General features: G+C 34.0%; 1 protein-coding gene across 1 annotated transcript; it reads left to right on the forward strand.

The window, feature by feature from the left end:
• Nucleotides 1-552: 552 nt before the first annotated feature.
• On the forward strand, nt 553-5,967 carry DEFB114 (defensin beta 114). Its single transcript, XM_010374990.2, has 2 exons — nt 553-660; nt 5,770-5,967. The coding sequence occupies exons 1-2, from the start codon at nt 606-608 to the stop codon at nt 5,922-5,924; spliced, it is 210 nt and encodes a 69-aa protein (XP_010373292.1). The 5' UTR covers nt 553-605; the 3' UTR covers nt 5,925-5,967.
• Nucleotides 5,968-18,764: the final 12,797 nt, after the last annotated feature.

Genomic DNA, 18,764 nt, shown 5'->3' on the forward strand with positions numbered 1-18,764 from the left:
TTTACTAAGAAAACAAGAGTTTCGTGAATATGTAAGTTGTGTCTGAAAAAAATGTAATAGAAATTAGTGACAAATGTGAGGCTTAATATTTGGGTCTTGTAAATGAATAATTTGGGCAAAATTAATGGGATAACATGATATAATTAAAAATTTTTGATATGCAGGCATATTGATAAATTGGCACACCAGATTAGTGACTACAGTAAATTTTGAAAAGTAATCAGCAGATTAATGGACAATGTTCAGTTGTTTTATTTCTGAAGTAGTAAATAAATATTTACCTTAAGTTTATTCCATGGATGCCCCTTTGTGTTGATCACTAATTAATTAGCAATGATATGAAGATGCCATGTTTACAGCTATCATTCACAGAGGGATGCCTCCCAAAAGCTCCATTATTTTCAAGTGTTTTCAATTTGGGTAATTCTGCCCACAGCCATAGTCATTGGAGCAGAGACAGGCACACAAAATTAAAATAATTTCTGGATAATGAGAGTTTCTCTTCCACTAGAAAACTATAAATAGTAAATGTCTTTTGGGTTTTTGGAAAGTTATCTAGTCTCTGCATTCTGTTACCAAATCTTTCAACAGCTTCTTTCTACAAAATGAGGATCTTTAACTATCTCTATTTTCTGTGTTATGTGATCTTCATTCTACCAGGTAAGATAGATGTCTGTTATATTTGTGTAAAACTTCTCATTAGAAACAGAAATAATAAATTATTAATTGTATAATGCAGATTTTTAATGCAATCTTATCAATTAAAGAAGTGTCTTGATTATATCGAATCTTGATTTTCTCATTGATAACATCATTACACTGGTGTACTTTACCTACCCCATTTTCCAAATTGATACGCAGATAAAATGAGATAATGAAGATAAGATCTTTCAACTTTTTTGGACTGAGTTTTCTTCTAGATATTTAAATTCTTAAGAAAACTATAAGATATTAAATTTATTTGTAAGTCCCAGAAGTAAAAGCTTAAAAGCAAATAGACCCTAGAGAAACTGAATGAACTGAGAACAGCAGTGTATATTTCTTGGAATATCAATAATAGAATCTATAAGATGATCAAATGGATATTAGAAAATATTTTGAACTGAATGGTAATAAAAATGAGATAAATTAAAGTTCATAGTAGGGTTCACAAGGAAATTAATATAATTATATCCATATATATAAAAAGAATTAAAACTAAAATGTAAAATTTTAACTGATGAATTTAAAAAAAGAAACTCAAATTAAAATGACAGTTATAAGCATGTAATGAGACATAATTAAATATAATAAGTAGAAGACAGAAACTAGAGAAAATAAAAAAGGCTACATTTTGGTTTTTGAAAAGACTAACAAAATTAATAAAGCTTTGATAAAACTGTAACGAAAAAGTGAAGGCAGAACTAAACTTTATCAGATATATTAGTATATATGCTACAGATATCAAAATGATCATGTGAGGATATTATGCACCCGACATTTTTGCATCTGTGTTAATGAGTAAGGTTCACCTTTAATTTTCGTTCTTGTAATGTCCTGATCAGTTTTAATACCAGGTATTTTTGATCTCATAAAATAAGTTAGAAACATCATTTTATTTTCTATTATCTGGAAAAGTTTGTGTATAATTGGTGTTATTTCTTCTTTAAATGCTTAAAATTCAACAGTGAACCTATCTGGGCTGGGTATTTTCTCTATAGAAGCTTAATTATTATGGATTCTATTCCCTTATTGAATTTAGAAACATTTAGATTTTCTATTTCTTTTTGTTGCTGTTCAGATTCATTATGATGTAATTTTTTCAGAAATTACCTAATATATATAAATTTTTGAATACATCAATGTAGAATAGAGAACCCAGAAACAGATAAAGATGGCACTACAGAACAATGTAATAAATAAGCTTTTATTTTATTTTATTTTTTTATTATACTTTAAGTTCTAGGGTACATGTGCATAACGTGCAGGTTTGTTACATATGTATACTTGTGCCATGTTGGTGTGCTGCACCCATCAACTCGTCAGCACCCATCAATTCATTATTTATATCATGTATAACTCCCAATGCAATCCCTCCCCCCTCCCCCCTCCCCATGATAGGCCCCAGTGTGTGATGTTCCCCTTCCCGAGTCCAAGTGATCTCATTGTTCAGTTCCCACCTATGAGTGAGAACATGCGGTGTTTGGTTTTCAGTTCTTGTGACAGTTTGCTAAGAATGATGGTTTCCAGCTGCATCCATGTCCCTACAAAGGATGCAAACTCATCCTTTTTTATGGCTGCATAGTATTCCATGGTGTATATGTGCCACATTTTCTTAATCCAGTCTGTCACAGATGGACATTTGGGTTGATTCCAAGTCTTTGCTATTGTGAATAGTGCCACAATAAACATACATGTGCATGTGTCTTTGTAGTAGACTAATTTATAATCCTTTGGGTATATACCCAGTAGTGGGATGGCTGGGTCATATGGTACATCTAGTTCTAGATCCTTGAGGAATTGCCATACTGTTTTCCATAATGGTTGAACTAGTTTACAATCCCACCAACAGTGTAAAAGTGTTCCTATTTCTCCACATCCTCTCCAGCACCTGTTGTTTCCCGACTTTTTAATGATTGCCATTCTAACTGGTGTGAGATGGTATCTCATTGTGGTTTTGATTTGCATTTCTCTGATGGCCAGTGATGATGAGCATTTTTTCATGTGTCTGTTGGCTGTATGAATGTCTTCTTTTGAGAAATGTCTGTTCATATCCTTTGCCCACTTTTTGATGGGGTTGTTTGTTTGTTTCTTGTAAATTTGTTTGAGTTCTTTGTAGATTCTGAATATTAGCCCTTTGTCAGATGAGTAGATTGCAAAAATTTTCTCCCATTCTGTAGGTTGCCTGTTCACTCTGATGGTAGTTTCTTTTGCCGTGCAGAAGCTCTTTAGTTTAATTAGATCCCATTTGTCAATTTTGGCTTTTGCTGCCGTTGCTTTTGGTGTTTTAGACATGAAGTCCTTGCCCATGCCTATTTCTTGAATGGTACTACCTAGATTTTCTTCTAAGGTTTTTATGGTATTAGGACTAACATTTAAGTCTCTAATCCATCTTGAATTATAAATAAGCTTTTCAATAAACAGGACTGGTTTCATTGCATAGTCATAAGAAGAAAAAATGAAATTTGACTACTGCCTCTTACCACATGCAAAATCTCGTTCCAAATAACCTGAGATGCAAGCATGGAAAAAGGCCAAACAATAAACCATACAAGTTAACGTAAAAGAATTTATTAACAATTTTGACATACAAGTAGTAGTATTTCTTAATCAGTAGAAAAAATAATATTGACTACATTAAAATTCGGAAACTTTTGTAAATCAAAAAAATCAAGTAAAAAAAAGCAAGCTCTATATTGAGAAAAAATATGTGCAATACATTTAGCATACAAAAGGAACACAACTAGAATATATAAATAACATACATAAAACAATATAAAAAAGACAGCCCAATAGAAAACCAAAGATGGCTCACTTTCTAAACAATAGATACTTAATAGGTCAGTAAACATAAGAAAGTATGTTACCCTTTTTCAGTAATCAGAAAAAAGGGCATTTTATTATGAAATATAAAATGGGTTAAGATATATGAGGTGTCATTACATTCACATCATAATCACTAAATTAAAAATATCAAGCATTTCTTGGGTTTTAGATGTCTGAAAGTATTACGCAATGCTGCTGGAAGTTTAAGTTAGCACCAATGATTTGAAAATATGCTTGGTGTTATCTATTAATGCTGAAGCTATGCAGACACATTGCCATTGTATTTCACCCTTAGGGATATGCCCAACAAAAATGCCTCAGCATATGCCCCAAGAGTCAAGTACAAAAGCATTCAAAAACTGGAAACAACCTGAATATTCATCAGCAGATAAGGCTAAATTGTAGTATATGCATATAACAGTCCACTATATGATAATGAAAATGGAAGAATTACAGTTATGCAAAACAAGAACAAATCTCCAAAAACAAAATTGTGAGTGAATGAGATGTAAAAATATATGTGCTGTGCTGTTGCATTCACATAAAGCTTTAACATGAGCAGGCTTAAACAAAATATAAATCAAGACAATTTTTTTTTTTTTGAAGTGAAAGAGTGAAAAGAATAGTAATTGCAAGGGGGCACAAGTGTGCCAGAAACGTTCTATTTCTTGACTTGGGTAATGTTTACATAGGTCCCTAGTGTTTAATAACACTCCTAGCTGAGCATTTATGTTTAGGTACTCTTCTGCAAGTTTGTTTTATTTTATTTTTAACGTTTATACATGAAGAAATAAAATATAATAAAGCACGTGCTTTTTCTATTATACATTTTTGTAATCTAAGCTGTTTCTGTTTCAAAAATCCGTAGCTATATTCATAAAATGCCATTGATAGCTGAAAGAGATCTAGCTTGTGAGAATTTAGCATATAACAACATTAAACATATAGTGAAAATCATTTAAAGAGATGGAGAAAATATTTTAATAAATAGTGTGGAACAATCATTTAATCGTTTAAAAGAAAGGAAGTTAGCTACATATCTGACAGGTACAGTTGATATGAAGAGAAAAATGCTATAATAAATAATATACTATGATGAAAAATTCTATGCAAGAATTTATTTTGAAAGTAAAATAACACATTAAAATATATGATTTTTGTACATTACTGCATATAAAAATACAAAACTGTTTACATTTTTAAATTGAATATTTATGTATCTTGTAATGAAAGTGTTATTGTTTAAAATCCATAGCTAACAATACAAAAAATAACAACTAAGGTAGACCAACTGGTGACAAATATGACAGATAGAAGTTACTATCCACAATATATTTTTTAAATTTTTGTGAATGTGTTAATTTTTTAAAATTCCAATTATATGATCAACAAAGTATGTAAAAAATTTTATAAAAAGAAGGAAAAGTATTCAACATAAATAAGGACATAAAAATTAAAATTGCAATGGGGCAAAAATTGCATATATTTTCGTGGCAGTACTAAAACCCTAAAATTAAACTTTTTTACAACTATCATAAGGATATGTCATGTAAGTATTAAAATATGTAACCCACATTGTTTTTCATAATCCTAAAATATTAAAAACTTTAGATATTGGCCGGGCGCGGTGGCTCACGCCGGTAATCCCAGCACTTTGGGAGGCCAAGGCAAGTGGATCACGAGGTCAGGAGATCGAGACCATCCTGGCTAACACAGTGAAACCCAGTTTCTACTAAAAATACAAAAAATTATCCAGGCGTGCTGGCGGGCGCCTGTAGTCCCAGCTACTCAGTGAGGCAGGAGAATGGCGTGAACCTGGGAGGTGGAGCTTGCAGTGAGCTGAGATCGCGCCACTGCACTTCAGCCTGGGAGACAGCGAGACTCCAGAAAAAAAAAAAAAAACAAAAAAAAACAAAAACAACAACAACAACAACAACAACAAAACCTTTAGATGTTATATGATTGTCCAAAAATAGCTGAAAGATTATATACATTGTCATGTAGCTCTAAAAATATCTTGAATCTTTTTGAGAAGAATAATATATGTCACGAAGTTTTAAATCATATATTAATTTTAAAACAAGTTTTAATTTTGCATATACATGGGGGTATAAGATAGTTTTTGTGTATTTTTTTGGTATCTTCTAAACTCGGTACAATGTACATATCATACTCTATGAAATCAGAAGCAATATATGCTTAAATAAAAGATTAGTAATTTCTGTTACTCTTCTTTTACTGTAGCAACATGTACCTTGGTGGATGCTGATCGTTGCACCAAACGTTATGGTCGTTGTAAAAGAGACTGTCTTGAGAGTGAAAAGCAAATAGACATATGTTCCTCAGCAAGAAAAATCTGCTGCATTGAGAGGCTGTATGAAGAAGATGATATGTTTTGAAAAGGAAGACATACCTCTGAACAAAGAAGTTACATGGGCACCAGGGCAGAGAGGTATGGGAATATAATTAGGACTTCCGAAATAAATAATTAAATATATAAGCCAATAGTGCTATCTTCCTTTGTGGGTGTTAATTTCATACGCAATGGAATGAGATAGAAATTCTCTTAGTTTTCTGAACTAACAGTTTTAACATAAGCATATCTGGAACTATGTTTGCTCTAATTTAGGTCCAGTTTTAATCTGTCTTGGGCCACAAAAGCATATACCATTGCATGCTTCCCAATTTAGCCAAGATCTCATTAGAAACTTGATTCATGAAAATCAATGGACTTATCAGGTGTCTAAATATCACCATCAGGTTATCCGAGTCAAGACAGAAAAAGCCTAAGCAAGAGCTAAAAGTATAAGTTCAGGAAAACACGGATAAACTCACCAGCCCTTCCTCTATCATCTCGCAAGAATCTCATTCAGAAAGGGATAATAGATCCGTTTTTGATTCCTTAAGAACTGAGTTTAAATACAATCTAAACATTGATCCATTAAGCACTGATTCATTAAGAAGTGGGTTTAAATACAATGTGAACTTTGGATAAAGAATTTAGACTCACAAAACATTGCCTGAGCTTATTAGCATTTTCTTACTTAGCTCTGGATGGAATAGGAAAATACATTAAGGTCTGTAATTTAAACCTTAATAAAAGTATTAGACAGTACCAGTAGTTTATCTAATACTAAAACACGATGAAAAATATGAAGATTAGAATTTGTTTTCTATCTAAAAACAAAGGTTAAATTCACCATGTGTCAAATTTTACTAGGTAACCAAACATTTGTTTTTAAAAACTAACTACTGGTTCAGGATTATTGTTTTGCTTTTGTTGTTTTTGTTACTATTTTTAATCAGAAATTTTGTGAACCTAGTGGGAATGTCTACCATATTAACTAAAATTAATGATCAAACAGGAATCCTATACTAGTGATAGTGAAACACCATTGGTAGGGTCTATATCCTGTTGCTCACTGCACAGAAAGCCAATCACTGAGACAATAAATATAGCCAAGGAAGAAGGCTTTAATCAGGGACTGCAGCGGAGGAGATGGGAGCTTAGTCTCAAATCCATCTCCCTGATGGTCTAAAACTAGGGGTTTATATAGCAAGGAAGAAATGTAACAATGTGTAAAAAAACAGTAACTAGGGAGAGGTACCAAAGAAGTCATGATGAATGAAGGGTCAGGCATCTCATTGTCAGGATATGGTGATCTGATGAGTTTCAGTTCTTTGATACTTTTTTTGAGAAGGTCCTTTCCTGAGGAAGGAACTCAGATAAAACAAATGTAAGCTTCAAGTTTTAAGATCAGACAGGTCAATTTTTATGTTTATCCAAAAGAACAGTCTATGAGACTACTGGGTTGGTTTCACTAGGACAAAGATCAAATACCCATTGGGGATTTGAGTGATTTGTACAGTGGCCCCCTTTTATGTGTGATTTCAGTTTCCACAGTTTTAATTACCTGCAGTCAACCACAGTCTGAAAATATTAATTGGAAAATTCTAGAAATAAACCACTCTTAAGTTTTAAATATTTTGCTGTTCTGAGTAGCATGATAAAATCTTGCACCTTCTTGCTTCATCCTTCCTGAGACATGAATTATCCTTTTGTCCAGTGTATCCATGCTGTCTGTGCTACCCACCTGTTAGTCACTTTGTAGCCATCTCAGTTATCAGAACAGCTATCACAGTATAGCAGTGCTTGTATTGAAATAACATTTATTTTACTCAATAAGGCTGCAAAACTCAAGATAGCAATTCAGATACGTCAAAGAGAAGCTGTAAAGTGCTTTAAGTGAAAATGTAAAAATTCCTGACTTAATAAAGGAAAAAAACATATGCTGAGCTTGCTAAAACCCATGGTAAGAACAAGTCTATCTGTGTAATTGTGAGAAAGAAAAATAAATTTATGCTAATTTGACTGTCATACCTCAAACTGCAAAAGTTATGGCCATAGAGCATAGTAAGTGCTTAGTTAAAACAGAAAAGGCATTACATTTGTAGGTAGAAGACATGAACAGAAAATGTGTTTCAATGGATGGTAGCATATTGTGCCACAAAGCACTGACCTTAAAGAAGACTTCAGCAAAGGATCCCCTCAAACTAATTGTGCCAAGCCATTTACTGCAAGTAAGGGACGGATACACTGATTCCACAATATACAGTCCAATAGTAGTGGAAGGCTATGTCCCAATGACTGTGTCATTCAGGTGACCTTATCTCATCATGTAGGCATTGTGTCTTCTCATATCATCACAAAAAGAAAGGTGAGTAGAGTACAATAAGATATTTTGAGAGTAAGAGCCAGAGACTACATTCACCAACTTTTATTACAGTATATTGTTATAATTTTTCTATTTTATTTTTAGTTTATCATAAGTATAAATATATAGCTAAAAACACTATATATAGGGTTTGGTACTATTTGGGGTTTAAGGCATTCACTAGAGGTCTTGGAATCTATCTTTTGCTGAAAAGGTGACACAGCTGTTTTTCAAAAAACAAGTTTAAGTTAGTAGAATGCACAAGTTAGAGACAAGAAGATAGCTAATGTCTGTGTCAGTGTCTATCATGAGCCAGATATAAGAATCAGATTCCAAGATTTGAGAAGAGAAGACACAAATGTATAAAGCACTCCAGGGATGAGAATTGAGTTTAAGAAGTTGAATATAATGATAAGTAAAGAAATAATTAAAAATTTACAATAAAACTTTGAAGAACTGAATTCTAAGAAGATTGTGGCAACAACATAGTTGTCTCATCTCAAACGTAGGTCAGACTTATAATATAGTAGGTGTTAATCAATAAATGTTGGAAAATAATAAAACATCCTAGACATTCCTACTTATTTCCTATTAAGCAGGCATGGTTTCATTCAAGTTGTTATGGTTTTTAATTTAATTTGAGAGCTGATCTGTAAAACTCTGAAAATCCTGGAAGAAGCCATTTCTAATTTTAATTCTAGAGTACCTATTGTTGACTCATGTAATCTTAGACAAATTATTAAACTAGCTTTCAGTTTGCTCATTCATAAACAACAATGAATACAATATGGAAATACAAATAAAGCTGTAGTCTATGTTATTCAGTCCTACAAATGGGAATTTCAATCTTAATTCATATATGTCTAAACTATTTAAAGTGGTTCTTATGTGTAATATGCAATAATACTCATTAAAATATCTTTTCTCCTCTTAATTTCTATTATTCTGACACTCCTAGAACACTTTCCTCTTCATAATGGCAAGAGTGGGTATGTGAGAAGTAATCATATTCTTGATACATGTTGAAGGTAGAGTCAAAAGAATTGCTGGCGACAAACAATGAGGATGTGACTTACATCCTTGCAGACTATGAATGATGCTAAAATTTTTGTTTGAGTAGTTATAAAACAGAGTTGCCAAGAAATGGGATTGAAAACTGTGAGAGGTACAAGTTTGGCAAGGATATGCCTCTCTGTCAAGAGCTCAATTTGGCCACAAGAGGTCGAATATTTAATTGGAAAGTTCAAACAGTAAGTTGGATATTTGTATAAAATTCAAGAGAAAGGTCAGGCTAGAGCTTTTTAAAAATGGAATCATCAACTTTTAAATGACATTTGAAATCATCAGATAGAATGAGATAATGAGATTTTCTCAGGAATGAGTATCGGTAGTTTCTAGGATTAAGCCTTGGGGTATTCCAAAATTTAAAGACAACTGAGTTGAAGAATCAGTAAAAGAGACTAATGAGAAATGGCCAATATATTAGGAGACAACCAGGTAAGTGTGATATAAACCGACTTAAGAGCATGTGTCAACTATTGCTATAAGCCAAGGAATATAAAGACAAATAAATGGTCAATGAATTTAGCACGTGAAAATCTTTGAAGATCATGATTAAAGCAATTTCAAAAGTAGAGAAGAAGCAAAAAACCTGGTTCAAGAGAGAATTAGAAGATGGAAATTGATGAGAAAATGTAGAACATTATTTTAAAGAGTTTGTCAGTAAATGGAACAAAGCAAATGGTTCAGTAATTAAAGGTCAGATGAGGTCAAGACAGATTGTTATTTCAATATTTATTCTTGAAAATTTTAAAACACTTTTAAGCAATGAAAAAAATTATTGGCAAAGAAAATTGATGATGAAAGAGAAAAGGAGAGTTGCTAGAGTGACATCATTGAGTAGATAAGAAGGATGCATCTAAAGCAAAAGTGGAGATGTCGTCATTAGCTAGGATCACAACAGCATAGAGAATTCACTCAGAGTAGTATCAGAGAGAACTGAGGTAATTCCTGCCTGTGAAATAGAGGAATAGCAACTGTCATGAAAATTGATAAAGTTCCCTACTTGTTGCCCCAATTTTTTTAGTGAAGTATAAAGGTCATCACCTAAGATTTTAAAAAATGGGAAAAGGCTGTGTTGCTGTCAGAATTGAGGAGAGGGCATGAAATAATTCACTAACAGAGTGAAAGAGTGACAGAACCAGGAAATGTGATAGGATTGCCAGGCAGCACTAAGAATCAGGCTCCCGCTCCCCTGAAATTAGTGACGGTGAATTTATGTGAGAACAGTATGTTTTTGTGGTTTGCTCCAACCAAGGTCATTTGTGGTTGCAGTCATGATTTAGGCTGAGATGAGATTTGTTCATTGTCAGATCTAGAAGTCAAGTCACTGATCGATGAATCTTTAGGCTCAGAGCATAAATAAAGTTATATTGATATTAGGGGATAGGTAACTGGAGTGGTCTCTCAAATGGTAATTATGCTGTAAATATTCACCTACAGTAATTTTATTAGCTATTCAATCTTTTATTGATTCATTTTTTACTCATTCACTCATTTAAACATTATTAACTACTCTGTTTCACTATACAAAATGTTGACAATTGAGTAGCAAGCAAGATCACTGATATCATCAGGAAGATACTCAAATGATTGTGAATGAAGAGGGAATGAAAACACATTAAATTAAGAATCATGCAATGAATTACACTTGATCTTAGCCAGAAGGCCAGGAAGTGATAGAATCATGCAATTAATTATTGAATTTTAATTGTACTAAATAACATTTAGGTGAATTTGCTGGCATGATGAGAAAATATGATGTGAAGAAACAGTATTAGCCCATAAGAGCTGCCATAACAAAATACCACAGATTGGATGGCTTAAAAAACAGAAGTTTATTTGTCTCAGTTCTGGCATCTGAAAGTTTGAGATCAAGATGTTGGCAGGCTTAACTTCTCCTGAAACCTTTCTCCTTGACTTGCAAGTCTTTTCTTCTTGCTTTGCCCTCACATGGACATCTGAGATGTGCATCCCCAGTGTCTCTTTCTCTTCTTATATGGACACGATCCTATTGGATCAGAGACCCACACTTAACGAGCTCACTTAACTTTAACTACCTATTTAAACATCCTGTCTCCAAGTGCAATCACATTGAGAAGCAGGACTTCAACATAAGAATGACATGTTTGTTTACTGTTCAGTCAGTGCATACTAAGAACACTATTAAATGGGGGGAAAAAAGTGCCCTTGGAGTCAGAAAATAATTTTCTGATAAAGTGAAGTTTAAGCTGTGCTCTGAAGGATGAGTAGAAGAAGGTGCATTTCTCATTCCTGGTGCAAATTTAGGGGGCAGTCTCTAAAACCAACTTCACATTTGATCCCAAATTGCAAGTCCAGGGCTCTCTAAGACCACCCTCAGTTTTGATAATTCACCAGAAGGGCGAAATGAATTAAATGAAAGTTATTATACTCATGATTATGGTTTATTATAGTAAAAAATATACTTAAAATCGGTAAATTGAAGAGACACATAAGGCAGAGCTCCGGGAAGTTTCAAGAGTAGAGCTTCCGGTTGTCCTTTCTCAGGGCAGTCAGGGACAATGCTACTTCTCCCAGCAATGTGTGGCAATACATATGAGATATCACCCTAGTCAGCCCACTTCAGTGTTCAGGAATTTGAATTGATACTTCATGACCTGAAGTCCCCACCCTAGATCACATTGTTTGAGTATCCGGTGTGACCCCAGATGCTCAGGCACACAGAGACACTTTCTCAGGCATGACATCTTAAGAGTTTAGAAATTATCTCTCAGAAGTAGACAGTAAAGACCAGATCTCTCTTTAAGCAAGGTTAAATTATTTACAACACACCTAGCAAAACATCACTGAGTTACAAAACCCTTACTTTACATTAAGGTAACTGAGAAACAAAGAGCGACAAAACAATAAAACAGCTGTGGTAGAGTCTGGAACAGAAAATGCACCCTTGGGCTATTCTCTTCTGCTAGTCCTTCATTGTATCTCCATCTTTCCAGAGAAATAAAAAAGGTATACTAAAAAGAAGGAATCCACCAAGGGGAAATTATATATATATATACATATATATGTGTTTGTGTGTGTGTATGGGTGTGTGTGATATATGCATACATATATAATTATTATGTATAGATGAATATTTTAAAAGAGAAGTCAGAAAAATTAGAGAGAACATTACTAAATAGTCGTTTCTCCTAGCTTCAAAACAGTAAAAATAAAAAATCTTCATTGCTTTTCTTAGATTATTAATTGGGGGAAAAAGCGAGCTAGAAATTTCATTTCTAGCGTACCAGCGTATTTCATTTTGAGGTCATGAATATGAGAAACTAGAAAATGACTTTTATGGATCAAAAGGTTGGAATTGGTTTTGGATTTGGTTGGAATTGGTTTGGAAATTGGTTTATGGATTAAAAGGGTCGGAAAAGGTTTGGAATTGGTGTTTATCCAAGATTCATTTAGCCAAAAATGTATGCCTGTTAGCAGTAGAATAGAAGAGGAAAGAATTTTATAGGTAATAATGCATAATTTGATTTTTGTTTTTGGAAATACTTGTTTCCTGTATGGTAAATCTTGGTATCTAATTTTAAGAAAAAACATGTTAAGTGCAGAAATAGCATTCTAGCAGAATTTATTTTTGGGTGTACACCATCACAACAATTTTTTTTTTACAGAATGCCTGTTTACACACATAATTTAATTTAAAATGCAACACAAAATTTTGGGGTCCATGTGAGGAATAATTATGTGTCAGCAAAGATTTAGAATGAGTATAGAAGAGGTATATTACATATTAGTTTGTTGTTCAGTCAGTGCATGTTAAGATTTTTCATAGAGCCTGGAAACATTTCCTTATGTCTTTTATTGCCAAATGCCTGATCCTCACAAATTTCAGGTCTTGTCACTATTTTAAAAAGTCAGGAATGCTTTTATTACTCATAAGTTCATGGTTCTTCAGAACCTGGTTTATTGAAATAGTATATATTTTGCCTCTGCAGTGTTAGTCATTTTCTTTTTTTTTTTTTTTTTTTTTGAGATGGGGTCTGGCTCTGTCGCCCAGGCTGGAGTGCAGTGCCTGGATCTCAGCTCACTGCAAGCTCCACCTCCCGGGTTCACGCCATTCTCCTGCCTCAGCCTCCCAAGTAGCTGGGACTACAGGCGCCTGCCACCACGCCCGGCTAATTTTTTGTTTTTTTAGTAGAGACGGGGTTTCACCATGTTGGCCAGGATGGTCTCGATCTCCTGACCTCGTGATCCGCCCGTCTCGGCCTCCCAAAGTAATGGGATTACAGGCGTGAGCCACCGCGCCCAGCGCCATTTTCTTTATTGCTGATTTTGTCATTACTACTGATGCTGCACCATGGTGCTGCCTGTGAAGGAAGGTTTTAATAATTTTCTTGATTGTTACTGTGAGTTGTTGGTGATGACCACAAATATAAGTCTTATCCAGAATATGAAGGAAAATGTGAATAATAATTTGTTTTTGCTCATGTCAAATTTATGGCTAGGAATTTTACAGCATAAAGGTGGAACAACACATCCAATCACTTATTGAACTCTCAGGCATTAATCACCACCTTCCTAGAATGTGATCTATTTTAGTTGAACTATTCTCCCATCTATGCACTACTACAAGATGCAAGGGCAGAAGAGGAGCCTACAGTTTGAGCAAGAAGAGTAGTCTCATTCAAAGACTGTCATCCAACCAAGGATAGTATAAAATCACTACATCTATTAAAGGCAAGAGAAGACAATGACTAATCTAAAGGCTCCATTAGCATTTCAAAATGAGGAGCAAGAATCTGGAAAATTCCCAGAAGATAAGTTCACTCATCCTTAGGACCCCCTGACAAATGGAGGAAGGTAGGGAGTGGAATAGAATGAGTGGAGAAAGGGTATATTGCATACTTGTTTACAGTCCAGTCACTGCATGTGACAGTTTTTCATAGAGCCTAAGTACCAGCAGATGGAGAAGGAATGTGGTTCTCTCGAGTGTTGTAGGCTGGAGCTGACAATGCTATGGAAATACAGATGTGCTAGAAGTCCCCCTTCTATGGTACCAAACATGCAGCTCAAGTCAGTGAACCATAAGTAGCTCTAAGCTCTGAACTCTCTCTCTGTCAGATTTAGGTGAAAATTGCCCAATATCAGATTGTCAGTACCATTTTGGCAGCCTTATCTTTCATTATCTTGCACAAGAAATTCTGTGGCAACCAGCAAGCATGATCTACCCATCTTAGCTTTTGCCTAACCAGGGGCCTTGGTCTAGGGTCCCTTTAAGCATGAATCCCAGAACTTCCCGAGACATCTGGTTAACGGTAGGCATTGTGTGGAAGGCTAGAGGGTCAGAAGATTGCCTAAAAGAAAGAAACCACATCAGTACCTACTCAGGTCCAGTCAGAAACTGGGATTCTTCACTCCATAGCCCTCCCAGTCCAGACAAGTACAAGGCAGCAGACGAGAACTTTGAAAACTTTCTACAAAAGCACTCCAAAATACAGAGGTAGTCAGGAAACACGGTGTGGAGAAGGATCCAGGATACCTAATCCCTGTACATACATCTTTGTGTGCAGTTTTATGCAAACTATCTGCAGAAAAAATGAGAATATGTAAAACTGCTGGGTCAAAGTATATGTGGATTTTTAATGTTTATACACTGCTAGGCTATACTACCTGTTTCCCACAATGGGCCTACAACTCATCATTGCTCTATAATTGAAAAAAGGCAACATGTAATTATAAAAAAAATCATAGGGAAATTTATTTATATCTTCTTCATTCCCAGAATGTTAAATATTTTTGATAAATTTATTGTATATTTGTATTTTCTCTCGTGTGATTTAATTTTTATAACCATCATTTAATTTTCTTTAGGATTATTCATATCTGTAAATAATTTTACACAGTCTTTATGTACATTTTTATGTCTACTCTTGGCTGTTATATGTTGCAAATGTTTTATTCAAACTGCTTGTTTGGGGATCATAAAAAATTATATATTTGTGCATAGTTAAATTGTTATCATCTGTTATATGGCTTCTAAAGCATTTTTCTTGCTTAAAAAAGGCCTTTTCTGTGAGAAGATCATAAAATGTTTCTCTATATATTTTTCAATATATTTTATATAAACATTTGTGTATATATGTGTGTGCATATATTTTTCTGCATTTGATAATTTTCATGTTTAGGTATATAAATAGTTCTGAGGACCAAATTCCACCTTTGCAAACCTGTTCCAGAGACTGGTCCTTGGAATTCAACAATTTCTTACGTAAACAGCCATTGAATAATTTGCAATGTTCCAAGTTGCTTGATTTGTCAACTAAACTTAATTAGCTTTATTAAATTTATCTTTAATAAAAAAAATCAAAAGCAGAGACATTTATGTCTGTGAATAGGGCATTTTATTTTGACTTCTCTTTAGCGGGCCATGGTAACCACTACCCCTAAGTACTTCCAGTCATTTTTTGCTTTGCTTTGCTTGGGTATTCTTTTTTAAGACCTGGAAGTAACAAAATATGACTTGGATCTCTTGCTAAACATACTCTTTTTTTTATAACTATAGCTAAAATATCTCCTTAAAGAACATCCAAATAGTCAATTTTTTTATTAAAATGACTTACTACTTATTGAGTGTATCATCATTTGGCATTTTGGAAACATAGAATTTTTGTCTGCCTGTATATGTGTGTGAATGTGTGTTTGTGTGCTTATTGTGAAATTATCTTATACCTCAGTGTCCCTAACATCTACATTGCATGTAAGAGACAACAAATAATTATTTATTTCAGTAATGATGAGGGAAGTTTTCGCAATAACAGCAGATCAGGGGAGAAATATGTTCTAGTAACTAAAGTCACAAATTAGGAGACAAGAATTTATAGTACTTCTTTTTTTTTTTTTTTTTTTTTTTTTTGAGTCAGAGTCTCGCCCTGACACCCAGACTGGAGTGCAGTGGTGCAGTCTCAGCTCACTGCTAGCTCCGCCTCCCGGGTTCTTGCCATTCTCCTGCCTCAGCCTCCCGAGTAGTTGGGACTACAGGCGCCCGTCAGTACACCCAGCTAATTTTTTTTGTATTTTTTAGTAGAGACGGGGTTTCACCGTGTTAGCTAGTATGGTATCGATCTCCTGACCTTGTGATCTGCCCGTCTCAGCCTCCCAAAGTCCTGGGATTACGGGCATGAGTATATTGCTTTTTAAATTCACTAGTTTATGCATTATGCATAACTATATTAAAAAGAGAAAAACTGAAGCAAAAGCAAACATTAAATTCTCATGCTTCTACTCTTCAGACCTCCAATAGGAGATTCTCAGTGGCATTGACTTCCTTAACAACTAGTTATTGAAAAGATAATTATATGCTGTGGATATCATATCCCTTTTTATCCCAAGATAAAAGAAAAGGAATGTCCAGGACTTATGCCCCAGACACTGCTAAACAAGAGTGTTAATTTTTGATAAAGCCCAGTGACTAAATTCATACAACTGCATGGAGAGAAGTATAAAAAGATACACTCTCCCTCTTTCTCTTATGCAAACATTGCAGAGCTGCTGATTCGGCTGTCTTCAATCTTTGTCTTTGTTTTATTTTTCTTTCTGGCCCCATTGCCACACGGTAAAATGTAAATACTAATTGAGAGGGTAAAACATCTTTCTGGAGAGTTGCATCTTGGTCAATGTCAACTGGATACAAAAGAGTGACCAGATTGTTAAGAAAGTGGTTGGTTATCATCCCAAGGGTAAATCACAAATAAAGGACTGTGATCTTACTAAATAAAGCTCCTGGTGAGTCATATTATTGTAGGAGACAATTTAAAGGCCTTGATTAAATGACTACAGGCTGGTTGTCCAGACTGACTACTTAGATAGAATATTAAAGTACAACCATCTGGATCCTTGAGACATGATGGGCACTGTGCAGTAGAGTAACAGTTGGTTTTCAGTAACCTAATGATGGGTTTGGTTATATTATGTCACATGGTTTACTTTGAGAAAAACACAAAATGGTGTTTTCAACTGATTAAGAATTGAGAACTTTAGTGGTTGTATTACTTCAGGTCCAATTACATAACAATTAACACTAACCGGATAATTAAATGAGTATAAACTTTGGAATTATTGATACCTGGGTTCAGATTTGGCTTTTGCTGTGTATTGGATTGGCTGTATAAATCTATCAGGTTATTTAAACTCATTCAGCATCAATTTCCTCATTTGTGAAGTAAATATAGTAATTAAGTCTACCTTGTAGCATTATGAAGATTAATGACGTTTAAATACACAAAGTGCCTAACATAAAGTATAATAACTATCAGATTCTTCTTAAATAGTATTATAATTACTTTTACATTGCATTAAAACACCTCAAAAAGCAAGTAACTTCTAGAAATCTCATTGAGAAACTCTTTCTTGACAACCATTGCAGTAAACAGGGGAGGTAATACTTACCATGTTGGATTTCACATACTTAAACTGTGTACCCTCATTTGTAAACTTTCATTGTACACACTACTCTACTATTAGATTGAATCAATAGCCAAGGAAAGTATCTTGATGGAGATCATTGAAAGAGCTGTTTTAACACATTTCAGGGTACTTGAGATAGGAAAAGTATTTTTCTTATGTGTGTAAAGACCCTGTAAACAATCATTTTACACACACCCAAGAAAATAATTCCACTCACCTTAAGAAAAAAAAAACAAAAACATCATAACTCTAGGGCGTTCTGATTTATGAGTGGTCTAGCACTACAATAGTTTCCTCTTTGAAGTCCAACTTCATTCCTTAGCAGCACAGATGAGACCAAAGAAGTCTAGCTCTAACAATAAGTCTGGCTGTGAGTAAACTCAAACATCTAAGTATTTTGGATAAAAGACACAAATCATTTTAATTGCTTCATAATTCAAATAAAATATGTCAGATGGTAATTATGAGGGTTGTTATTTTATTACATCATTCTAAACTCAAGACTAATGGAATTACAATCAGGGTTTGTTTTACTAAAACCATACGGGGGTGATCTTAAAATAAAGAAGACTGTTATTTAGTGCAACCACATTTGGATAATAAAATTAGCTCCAGTTATGTTATCATGATTTGCATGTGTGCCTCATGTCACTTGCTTTGGGAAAAAAGGTGAAAATTTTCATGACATTTTCAGTTTCATTATAAACCCAAGAGACAATGTGAATGTATGTGCATAGATTCATCTAAAAATTGAAAAATTTGTGATTCCTTCTTGTGCATAAATATACATTTTTATGTTATACATAGCTATTATCTAGAGAGAAGCTATTTGTTGTTTTGTCACTAGTGGAAAAATGCTAATTTACAATTCCCACTTAAATAATGCTATTCTTTTTTTAATACTAGTGCTTGACAGCTGTCATGTTCTATTATTTGTAAATTCCAATTAAGTCAACATACATGCTTCACACCCCTCATGTAGGACAGTGTAATCTGAGGATGCATTTTTAAGTTGGCAAGATA

This window comes from Rhinopithecus roxellana, chromosome 4 (assembly GCF_007565055.1).
Source record: "Rhinopithecus roxellana isolate Shanxi Qingling chromosome 4, ASM756505v1, whole genome shotgun sequence".
NCBI classification, from domain to species: domain Eukaryota; kingdom Metazoa; phylum Chordata; class Mammalia; order Primates; family Cercopithecidae; genus Rhinopithecus; species Rhinopithecus roxellana.